The sequence below is a fragment of the Mustela erminea genome, chromosome 3 (genome assembly GCF_009829155.1).
Source record: "Mustela erminea isolate mMusErm1 chromosome 3, mMusErm1.Pri, whole genome shotgun sequence".
Classification (NCBI taxonomy): Eukaryota; Metazoa; Chordata; class Mammalia; order Carnivora; family Mustelidae; genus Mustela; species Mustela erminea.
The window spans coordinates 130,330,244-130,342,297 of record NC_045616.1 but is presented as its reverse complement, the minus strand read 5'-3'; the positions used below and the strand labels follow the sequence as shown (position 1 = coordinate 130,342,297).

At 36.7% G+C, this 12,054-nt stretch overlaps 1 protein-coding gene across 5 annotated transcripts in view; it reads right to left on the bottom strand.

The window, feature by feature from the left end:
• Nucleotides 1-732: 732 nt before the first annotated feature.
• Nucleotides 733-12,054, bottom strand: part of C3H5orf34 (chromosome 3 C5orf34 homolog) — a 33,439-nt gene continuing 22,117 nt past the window's right edge. For 4 of the 5 annotated variants that reach the window (XM_032337460.1, XM_032337458.1, XM_032337457.1 and 1 more), the window contains 4 exons: nucleotides 11,934-12,028; nucleotides 9,813-9,911; nucleotides 5,292-5,332; nucleotides 733-1,065 (listed from right to left, as the gene is read on the bottom strand). In XM_032337460.1, the coding sequence (XP_032193351.1) occupies nucleotides 872-1,065; nucleotides 5,292-5,332; nucleotides 9,813-9,911; nucleotides 11,934-12,028 (429 nt within the window). In that variant the 3' untranslated portion in view covers nucleotides 733-871. Of the gene's footprint in view, nucleotides 1,066-5,291; nucleotides 5,333-9,812; nucleotides 9,912-11,933; nucleotides 12,029-12,054 lie in introns of those variants that run through there. The other variant, XM_032337461.1, reaches the window with a different exon arrangement.

Here is a 12,054-nt window from a genome sequence, read left to right as displayed (position 1 = left end):
CCCTTCTGAAGAAATGGTAATTTGTGCTGAAACCTGAAGTTAGCAAGGAGCCCGGAGTGAGAAAGCTAACATGAGAACATTGTGCCCATTCAAATCATTGACATTATCACTCCTAATCTATGCTCTGCTTGCTTTGTTCTTCTCCTTGCTTCCTGTTGTTTCTTTCATGTCAAGAAACAGGTCTTTTCTAGAAATCAGAAGTTAATTAGAACATTTCTGCTATATTGGTCTAATCTTGAAGTCCCTTTAGATGTGTGGTTTTGTGTTTTCCCAATAAACAGCACTAGGTTGCAATAAACAGCATTTCTGATGAGCTATTTTAGTTTCACACACTTGTATAGCATAAAATTTTTTCAGATGTTCAAAAGAAATGAAAATATGAGACAATTCAGACAAAATTTAGTCTTTGCTGAAGAGCTCGATTCTTAGCTTGAAGCAATATTGTGTATACATATGTAAAGATCAAATTCTCTTTTGGTAGTTCTGTTGAAATAGCAAATGACCAAATGCACACGATTCTGCATATTTAAAAAGAAAAAAAAAAAACCTTGAGGATTAATAGTGAATGTTCCATAAGATAAAACAGCAACTATAATTTTATAAAATGTTCTCATAAATCTGAAATCGGAAATTGTTCAAAATTCTAAAACACAGTTCTTTATTAATAAAGTACATTATAGATATTTTAAAATTTACAAGTTAGGTAACCTCCAAAGTTAAATATCATTTTTCATATAATCATCGCAAAGAAATAATATAATTGCAAAATATATAACATTGCAAAAAAGTAATATATATAATTTCTTGGCTTACTAATAATTTTATACTAGTCACTTGAAACAGCATCCTTAAGGTATATAATAATTGTTTTTCATCTTTTAGAACTTGATAGAAGACAGTCAATATCCTGAAGGATTTCAGAGGTTTTTTTCAATGCCACTGATACTCTCTTTTCATTAACTTCTTCCAGCAAGGTTTCTGGAGATTTTGATTCATAATGATCAGAAGACTGTTTGTTTTTTTTGTTAGAAATCTGGTTTAGGATACCACTGTTCTCCAATAGCACTTAAGTTAAGCACTTAGTTAAGGAGTTTTCCCCTACATTTTTCTTTATATAAGTACATTTAATTTCAGAAAGACTGGTCTTCATATTAAAATATTATTTCTCTGTTTGGAAGACCTCTAGGATTCATAATAGATCTGGTACTTCAGAACTTATCAAGATCTACCCCTTAAACATCATATGTAAGAGAGGAAGAAAGGAAAGAGAGTACATGTATTTGAATAAAGATTTGGTGATAGGAGATAAAAGAACTAAATCTCAACATTTCTTTAGGTGAAGAGTGATATGGGAATAAAAGAATGAAAGTAACAGGAATATAAATAATCTGTGCAGTGTATTCTTAAAAAATTTTTAAGAGAGGGATGTGGGGGAGGGGCACAGGGAGAGAGAATCTTAAGCAGACTCCATGCCAGCACAGAGCCTGATACAGGGATCAATCTCATAACCCAGAGATCATGACCTGAGCCGAAATCAAGAGCCAGACGCTTAACTGACTAACCCGCCCCACACCCCCAGCCCTGGCCCAGGCACTGATAGTGGGCATGGAGCCTGCTTAAGATTCTCTCTCTTCCTCTGCCCCTCACCAGCATGAATGAATGAATGAATGAATGAATGATACAGAGTGGAAAGAAACCTGTCCTCTGATGCAGAGCTACTTTATTATTTGAATAGGATTACAGAAATATCACAAGATAAAAGAAATTAGATGAATGGGGTAGGAATGTACAGAACAAAAGATTTCATAAGAAAAATGAGTCAAATTATATTCCAACAAATTGGAAAACTTAGAAGAAACAGATTCCTAGAAACATACAACCTACCAAGACTGAATCTTAAAATAGAAAATCTGAACAGGCCAATCACTAATAAGGAAATTGAATCAGTAATCTAAAACCTCCCAACAAATAAGAGCCCAGGACCAGTTGGTTTCACAGGTGAATCCCAACAAACATTTAATAAGAATATTAATCCTTCTCAAAGTCTTCCAAAAATACAAGAGGAAGGGATATGTCCAAACTCATTTTACAAGTCCAGCATTACCCTAACAACCAAAACCAGATAAAAACACTACAAGAAAAAATTACAGGGGTGCCTGGCTGACTCAGAAAAGTATACGATCTTGATCTCAGGGTCATGTATTCAAGCCCCACACTGGGTGTAGAGGTTACTTTAAAAATAATTTTTAAAAAATGACAGGCCAGTATCTCTGCTGAATATAGATGCAAAAGTCCTCAACAAAATATTAGCAAATGGAATGCAACAATACCTTAAAATGATCATACACCATGATTAAGTGAGATTTATTCTAGGAATGTAAGGATGGTTCAGCATATGAAAATCAATGTGATACACCGTATTAACAAAATGGATAAAAATTATCTGATTATCGCAATAGATGCGGAAAAGTTCTCAACAAACTGGGTGTAGAGGGAACTTACCTCATGATAATAAAGGCCATGTATGACTAGCCTAGAGCTAACATACTCAGTGGTAAAAAACTGAAAACTTTTCCTCTAAGATCAGGAATAAGATAAGGATGCCCACTATCGCCACTCTTATTCAACATACTGTCCTAGCCTGAGCAATTAGGCAAAAAAAGAAAGAAAAGGCATCCAAATCAGAAAAGTAAAACTGTTTCTATTTGTAGATGCCATGATAATATACACAAAAGATCCTGAAGACTCCACCAAAAAACTCTCAGAACTAATAAATTCAGGGGCACCTGAATGGCTCAGTCAGTTAAGCGTCTGACTTTTGATTTTGGCTCAGATCATGATCTCAGGGTTGTGAGACCGAGTCTTGTGTTGGGCTCCATGTGGGTGTGGAGCCTGCTTTAAATTCTCTCTCTCTCAGGGCGCCTCAGGTCATGACCTTGGGATCAAGTCCTGCATTGGGCTTCCTGCTCAGTGGGAAGCCTACTTCTCCCTCTCCACCACTTGTCCTCTCATGCTCTCTCTCTCAAATAAAATCTTCTAACATAAAATTCTCTCTCTCTTAAAAAAAAAAAAAAAACCGGGACACCTGGGTGGCTTAGTTGGTTAAGCAGCTGCCTTCGGCTCAGGTCAGGATCCCAGCGTCCTGGGATTGAGTCAGACATCGGGCTCCTTGCTGGGCAGGGAGCCTGCTTCTCCCTCTGCCTCTGCCTGTGCTCATTCTCTCTGACAAATAAATAAAATCTTAAAAAAAAAAAACACCCTAATAAATTCAGTAAAGTTTCAGGATATAAAATCAATTTATAAAAATCAATTGTATTTCTATAACTAAAAACAAACTATGAAATTAAGAAAATAATTGCATTTATAATTATATCAGAATAAAATACCTAGGAATACATTTAAGCAAGGAGGTGAAAGATCTGTATACTGAAAGACATTTATGATGAAAGCTGAAGAAGACACAAATAAATGGAAAGATATTTTGTACTCAAGAATTAGAAGAATATTGTAAAAATGTCCATGCTAACCAAAGCAATCTACAAATTCAAAGCAATCCCTATCAAATTCCAAAAGCATTTTACGAAGAAATAGAACAATCCTAAAATTTCTGTGTAACCATAAAAGAACCCAAATAGCTAGAACAACCTTTCTTTTGGTGGGGGGGATTATTTATTTATTTATTTGACAGACATAGATCACAAGTAGGCAGAGAGGCAGGCGTGGGGAGAGGGGAAGCAGGCTCCCTATTGAGCAGAGAGCCTGATGTGGGGCTTGATCCCAGGACCCCAGGATCATGAGCTGAGCCAAAGGCAGAGGCTTTAACCCACTGAGCCACCCAGGTGGCCCTAGCCAGAACAATCTCAAGAAAAACAAAGTTGGAGGCATCATGCTTCCTGATTTCAAACTATATCATGAAGTTACAGTAATCAAAACAGTATGGCATGGGCATAAAAAAAGATATATAGATCAATGGACCATAATAGAGAGTCTAGAAATAAACCCACGGAGGCACTCAGTGGCTCAGTCAGTTGAGCATCTGACTCTTGATTTTGGCTGAGGTCATGATCTCTGGGTCGTGAGATCGAGCCCCACACTGGGCTCTCTGCTCAGTACGGAGTTCTACTTGTCCCTCTCCTTCTGCTTCTCTCCCAGCCCGCATGCTCTCTTTCTCTGTCTCTCAATTAAAATCTTTAAAAAAAAAAAAAAAGGAACCCAAGCATACATGGCCAATTAATTTACAACAAAGGAGCCAAGAATATACAATGGGGAAAAGATGGTCTTTTCAATAAGAGAAGTTGGGAAAACTGGATCCCTACCTTCCATCATACACAAAAATCAACTCAAAAGGGACTGAAGACTTGAACATATGACCTGAAGTCATAAAACCCCTAGAAGAAAACGGGGGATAAGCTCTTTGACATCTGTCTTGGCAGTGATTTTTTGGTTCTGATACCTAAAGTAAAGGCAAAAAAAGCAAAAATAAACAAATGGAACTGCATCAAACTAAAAAGCTTCTGCACATTGAAGGACACCATCAACAAAATGAAAAGACAATGTATGGAATCAGAGAATATATTTGAAATCATATATCTGATAAGAGGTTAATATGCAAAATACATAAAAAGCTCATACAATTAAACAGCAAAAAATTCTGATTAAAAAATGGTCAGAGGAACTAAATGGATATTTTCCCAAAGACGTACAGATTGTCAACAGGTATATGGAAGGGTGCTTATTATCACTAATCATTATGGAAATGCAAATCAAAACCACAGTGAGGTATTACCTTATACTTATTAGAATGGCTATTATCCAAAAGACAATAGATAATAAGCATTGGTGAGGATATGGAGAAAATATATAAGTGAAAAAGTCTCCATAGGAGACCTAACCCTGCTTCATTGCCCTTTGCCCTATTTAAAATCATTCAAAAGTATAAATATTGAGGGGCCCCTGGGTGGCTCAGTGGGTTAAAGCCTCTGCCTTCGGCTCGGGTCATGATCTCAGGGTCCTGGGATCGAGCCCCACATCGGGCTCTCTGCTCAGCAGGGAGCCTGCTTCCTCCGCTCTCTCTGCCTGCCTCTGACTACTTGTAATCTTTATCAAATAAATAAATAAAATCTATAAAAAAAAGTATAAATATTGACATGATGCACCTTATAGCTAAGATATATCTTAAATGTTATTCAAGAAAACTTCAGAATATATAATATAAAGCACAGACTCATGAATTAAGCCTAGAATGGAAAGGGAGTAATTATGCAGGACAATAAATTTGGTTTAAAGGATACAGTTAAACTTCTTTATTTTTTCAAGCTCAGAGGCCACAGACCTGTGCAAAAAGAAAAAGTAAGTTCATGATAGTTGTCTGATTCTTTTATAGCTACAATATTTCAAATAATCATACTTAATTTTTTTCATAAAGTTTAGAATTGTAGATAGAAGAGCCCAGAAGTTAAGAATTCTCTTTATAGGGGCACCTGGCTGGCTCAGTCAGTAGAGTGTGTGACTCTTGATCTTGGGGCTGTAAGTTCAAGCCCCATGTGGGTGTAATTACTTAAAAATAAAATCTTAAAAAAAAAAAAAGAATTATCTTTATATTGGCTTTATTTAGCAACATATCAACTTGACTCAACTGATACTTACTTGAGTGCTTTTAATGAATAAGGAAAATGAATAAAAGTCCCCACCTTGAGGACTTTTAAATCAAGTACTGACATTTGAAGGTAATGGGCATTCTTGCTAAAACTCTTTTTTTTTTTTTAATAACCCATTTTTTCTATTTATCTGAAACAGTAAAAAAAAAAAAAATAGGTACACTTTGGAAATTCAGTGGTACAAGGTACACTACCATAACCTGAGGGACATTGCATAGTTAATAAAGAAAGGAAATAAAAAGGGGGAAAAGTTTCCCTGTTTGAGACACTGTATTACCTAATTTTACCTGCTCAAACAGACCATTTGCAAATATTAGGTCAAAAACTGCTAACATCCATAAAAAGGTAGCTTTCTCACTAAAATTCAAGAATTTAAAAGATCGGTATCTAACCAAAGAAAAGACAAAAGCAAACTAGAATGAAATCCTAGATATCACATCAAAAAATAAAATAAATACAATAAGCATAAAATAAAATCAGAGCTTTTTGTTTGGGCCTTCATATTCTGCTCCCTCTCCCATATGCTGCTGGAGTGCCAGCCCCCATTCCTTTAGGAGCCTGTCCACCCACAGGTCCTGTTGGCTATAGCTTTTTAATACTAACCCGGCATAACCTCTGCTTTCCTCCTCAAAGTTTAGTCAAACTTTAAAAACCTACTAAAATTAGGAGTGCCTGGGTGGCTCAGTCAGTTAAGCAGCCGACCCTTGATTTTGGCTCAGGTCATGATCTCAGGGTTGGGGGGCTGGAGCCTTGCATCAGGCTCCATGCTCAGTAGGGGGTCTGCTTGTTCCTCTCCCTCCTCCTCTGTCCCCTTCCCACACTTGCACATGTGTACATGGACGTACTCTCTCCCCCCTCTCTCAAATAAATAAATAAATCGAAAAAAAAATAGTAAAATCCTATCACTTCTATGAAAGGAGTGCTCCCTCCTTTGAATTCCTATAGCCTTATGTTAACTAATCACATACTGATTTGCCAATACCTTCTCTTGAACTCTTTAATTTTCTGATCTTCATACCTAGATTGTCTTTTTCAGGAGAAAAGATGTTTTTGTTCTTCTTCTGTACTTTGCACATATAATGAGACCTCATTTATATGGAACTCTTCAGAAAGAGATAATTTTGGAGAGCTCAGCTTTTACACAGTTGAATTAAGTGTCAAAAACACAGTAAGTCTTTCCTTCCTTCCTCCCTCCCTCTCTCCCTTCTTTCCTTCCTTTCTTCCTTTCTCTTTCCTTCCTTCTTTCCCATTTCTTTCCTCTCTTCTCTTCCTCCTTCCCTCCCTCCCTTCCTCCCTTCCTTTAGAGAAGGAGAGGGTGGGTGGCAGAGGGAGAGAAAGAATCTTAAGCAGGCTCCATGCCTAACACGGAGTCCCATACGGGGCTCGATCTCAGAACCCTAAGATCACGATCTGAGCCAAAATCAAGAGTTAAATACTTAACTGACTGAGCCACCCAGGTGCCCCAAAACATAGTAAGTAGTTCTTATTAAATTTATTCTGGAATAGACTACCTACTGTTTTCTTAAACACAATATACTAAACATACTAAACATTCTCTTCTCCTTGATTGGAATGGTTAACACAATGAACATTAACCCTTAAACCATGTTCCACAGAAACAGACATTGGAGCAACTGGTGCAGGGCAGAGGGCTAAATTTGTACAACTTCAGAAGACTCTTTTACGTGTGTGTTCTTTCTTTTTCCTCATTAAGCTAGAATGAAATACGAGTAGTGGACACAACTAGGAAATAGTGTAACTCAACTAGCTCTCTGCAAAATTAATGAGGACTTTAATATCTAAAAGATCTCTCTATTAGAGTCTCTAGAATAGTCTTCACAGTTCACAAAGGGGTACAGAACTTGTCTTCTTACTGGCTTTACTACAGTGGGACACATACACCTCCCTGTCAACTTGCTCTCTTTCCTTGTACTCCAGCCTATGGATGGAGAATGAAAGAGATCTCGCAACACTTTAAGCATCTGTGGTGAAGACCTGGATATGATTTACTCCAAAGCTTGCTGATTCTTCATCATTGCAAAACACTTTTCTTCCCCTACACAGGACATATTTTTCTGGCCATAAGCAAACAATACAAACTACCTTTAATGCTGTTGCTCATATGATGAACCAATTTCTTGTGAACTATCTGCTGTTCAATGTTTTGACTAGCATCCCTATTAAAAAGTTGAATTAGTAAATTAATAATAGGAGGTGAGTTGGGAAAAAAATACTGAAATGAATTCTGGTAGCTCTTCATTGCGCAATCCGTTCTCTGCCTTCAACCCCCCTTCCTTGACAAGAAAACAAATCACGGTGGAGATGTCTTGGGCTTTGCGAGGGAAATGGAGCTAGCTCCTGTCAGGGGCTGCATCTCCTCTCTCTACTCTTCCTCGGTTCCTCTGTTTTTCTGCTGCTCCTCGCTGCTTTCCCCCAGAGCTACTATCACCAGTATGCACTTCCCTCAAGCCCTCACTTTGCATCTGTCCCGAGAGTTCTCCTCTTCAAAGCCTTCCTATGAAAAGGCTAGCATCTTGAAACCTTGCAAGCTGAGCAATGATGAAGTGACCAATCTTATAGTCATACACAATTTCCCTTTCATCCCAACTACATTTTTTTGCCAGGTACTTGGGCAACTCTTCTGCTCCCAAATGGGCTGTAGCTGAAGAATGGAAGATCTGGAAAGCTGAATCCTTAGGATACCTAAGTCATTCCAATAACATCTACTGATTTGATTTGTACTTCTTTCTCTAAGTAATGTAGGAAAAGGTGATAAGAATCAGGCTTAATGTTTATATTTTTTTCACCATTACAAACTACCTTAAAACTTCCTAAATTATTCCTGGTATCCCTCTTTTCCAACACAGGCTTCCTCCACTATCCAAAAGTACAGAGTTCCTAAGAAAACTATCATACACTGAAATGGCATAAAGTTGAAAAACAATTACCACTAATATTTATGGACAATTTTTTGACCTTTCTCACACCCAAAAAATAACCTCTCTTGGGCCTTTTTTTGAGACCTGAGGACTTACCTTGCTGACGGATGCACAAAATAAATTGAGAGTAAGCACAGAGGCTCCCAGGCACAATCAAAGCTCTGGCGGCTTGAAGCTGAGCAGCTGAGTGTGGTTCTCAGGGAAGGAGCTCAGAGTTGCCACTCTCCCGGCTAGAGGTACAAGCTGCCTCTATAAGAGCTCACGGCATAATACTGAATGCTATTTTCACTTTTTGCCTTTTTTCTTAAAACCGAAAATCATTTTTGGATTTCTTTTGGTCGGCAAAAACAGGTACATACCCCCATCCAAGTACTAACGGGGCCCCACCCTGCTTAGCTTCTGAGATCAGACAAGCTCAGGCGTGTTCAGCGTGGTGGGTCCGGAGAAAACTGGGAACAAACTGATGGAGGTCTTTCGTAAAAGAGGTGTAATAACACAAACTTTCGAAAAGCGGGGGATACCTGTGTACTCAGATTATCTGCTCAGTGATACTAACCTTCCTAATGACCTTTCTGCCATTCATTCTACTTAGGAACTAGTAATTCCATCAAGTCTGAGCTCCTCTACTGATCACAAGATCCATTCCTATCCATCGAACAGATTGCATCTGCTCCATAAAAACTGTTTTCTTCCTGTCTTCACAGGACAAAATATGTTTTTTACCTCTGCCCTTGCTCCCTCCCTGAAATGTCTTAACTTCCCTAAATATTCCTTTGAAGCCCAATCCCCTGCACACTGAAAGGCACACAAGAGGGCCTAAAATACTTTATTTGTTGATTTTTCAATTAATATGGGAGAGGTAATTAATACGATAGAAATGATTTCAAAATCAACTTTTCCTGAAAGTTTATTATGTTAGTCAACATTTTACTTCTCTTAATATTACTAAAATTTTTTAAAACACCTTTAAATTTTTCCATCAAGTTTTCAGGATGAATTTATCACATTAAAGGAGTCACACATTTTGATATGAAATTTTCAATGCAATTTTCTGACCTTCAGATAAAATATGGTGAAATGTAACAAATATCTGATTAAAGATAAATTATTTTCAAGCTTAAGTTATCAGGAAGTCTTAGAGTTTAACATTTGATGTTTTTAATTTTTGTATCTCTCCTACACAGATGAAATTTAAAAATTTAAAATTTATACATACCAGTTTTCTTCAACAAGAGAAGATGAAGGATGTGTGGGCATCTCTCTCTGACTAGTCTGGGTCAGTCTTCTGCACCATGATAAAACTGCTGTCACATATCTAGGTTGAAAACATTAAAAGAAATATTTGAAAAATGAGCATGTGTAATATTTATAAAAGCATTTTTTAGAAAGGAAAAATTATTAAGACAATTTGGGGGAAAAGGATAAATTCCCAAGTGGGCAATTTTTTGAATCTTTTTAAAACGAGATGGAAAAGGCAAGTTTTTTTCATTATTCATCAAAGATAAAATGATTTACTCATAGTCATGATTAATAAAGATGAGATTTAAGAATCAGAACAAAGTGATACTTGGATTTCACTCAAAATTCAAATTTAAATGTCTAAAGTCTCCTTTTAGTTTTACAAAGTAAAATGAGTTTCATTATGTTTTATAATGAAAATGTCTTTACACATGAAGACAAGTGAGCATTTGCTTTCTTTTTTTTTTTTTTTTAAAGATTTTATTTATTTATTTGACAGACAGAGATCACAAGTAGGCAAAGAGGCAGGCAGAGAGAGAGAGAGAGAGAGAGGGAAGCAGGCTTCCTGCGGAGCAGAGAGCCCGATGCGGGGCTCGATCCCAGGACCCTGAGATCATGACCCGAGCCGAAGGCAGCAGCCCAAACCACTGAGCCACCCAGGCGCCCCAGAGCATTTGCTTTCTAAAATTAAAAAAAAAATAAAGAAACCCACCAAAAATAAAAAAATAAAATTTAAACCAGAACATACCCATTAATATATAATTTATACATTATAAATGTATAATTATAATTACATATTTTATATAAATAAATTTATAAAAATTATTTAAATTAAATATAAATTATATTTATATATAAATATAATTATATATAATTATAACCAAAACACACCCATAAATTTATAATTTATACATTCTAAATGTATAATTATATATAACTCACTGAATATACAAAACAAGTATCAAGGTTAATAAAATGATCTGAAGTGATGAGCTGAAACAAATAGTAATGTTTGACAAATACTGTAGTTTTTTAAAAAGATTTCTTTATTTTAGACAGAGAGAGTATATGCTTGGGTGCACATGCAAGCAGAGGGAGGGGAAGGGCTGAGGGAGAGGAAGAGAATTTCAAGCAGACTTGGGGCTTGATCCCACAACCCCAAGATCATGACCTTCGCCAAAATCAAGAGTCAGACGCTTCACCAACTGAGCCACCCAGGGGCCCTAAGACACTAAATTTTTGATGCAAATTATTCAAGCCAGCAATGAATATTGGAGCATTTAGACCAAAATGCAATAAATCCCAACAGAAAAATAAATTCGTGAGGTAAAGAAAGCAATTCTTTTGTGAATATTCTCAAGTAAAATCAGTAACATGTCTAGAATGTTCAAGTTGACTGATTATAACAAATTACATAAACCAAAAGCAAAAAAAAATTCATAAAAAGCTGATTTCAAGAGTCTTCTCCATCTTAAGCATCAGCGAATTAATTTTATTCTACTTTATAGAAATATACTTAAGTTTAGTTATTTGTGTAAACCTTACCTCAAATTGGTTAAGGGGTTAATTAATTGGTAACACAGTTTTCCACAGTCCAATTTCCACAGCAAGTCAGTTATATTGAAAACATTCATTTTGACAAACCACTTGACTACAAATGGAAATGATTAAAGCTGACTTGATTTATTTAGTTATGCTAGATGCCAGTATTATTGTAAATTCTGAAACCTGCTGGAATAACATCATGCACATTATCTACCTGGAAAAACTAAAAATATCTATAACATTTAAATAATGTTTATATGCTTCCCCTCTAAGAGGAAAAGTTATTACTATCATAAAAATAATTTTTAGGGGCACTTGGGTGGCTCAGTAGGTTAAGCCTCTGCCTTCGGCTCAAGTCATGATCCCAGGGTCCTGGGATCAAGCCCCGAGTAGGGCTCTCTGCTCAGCAGGGAGCCCGCTTTCCCCTCTTTCTCTCCCTGCTGCTCCCCCTGCTTGTTCTCTCTCATTCTCTCTGTCTCTGTCAAATAAATAAATAAAATCTTTTTAAAAAAAGGGGAGGGTGGGGAGAATTTTTAAAACTGCTTTTCAGTACCTTTCATATGGTCCAGGATGTTCAATCTGAATTAACTGATCTTGTCCATCGGGAAAAGTTAACCTACCCCAACCTAAGTTGAGACCTTGATCTACCTTAAGAAGCAAGGAGGAAAGGTAAG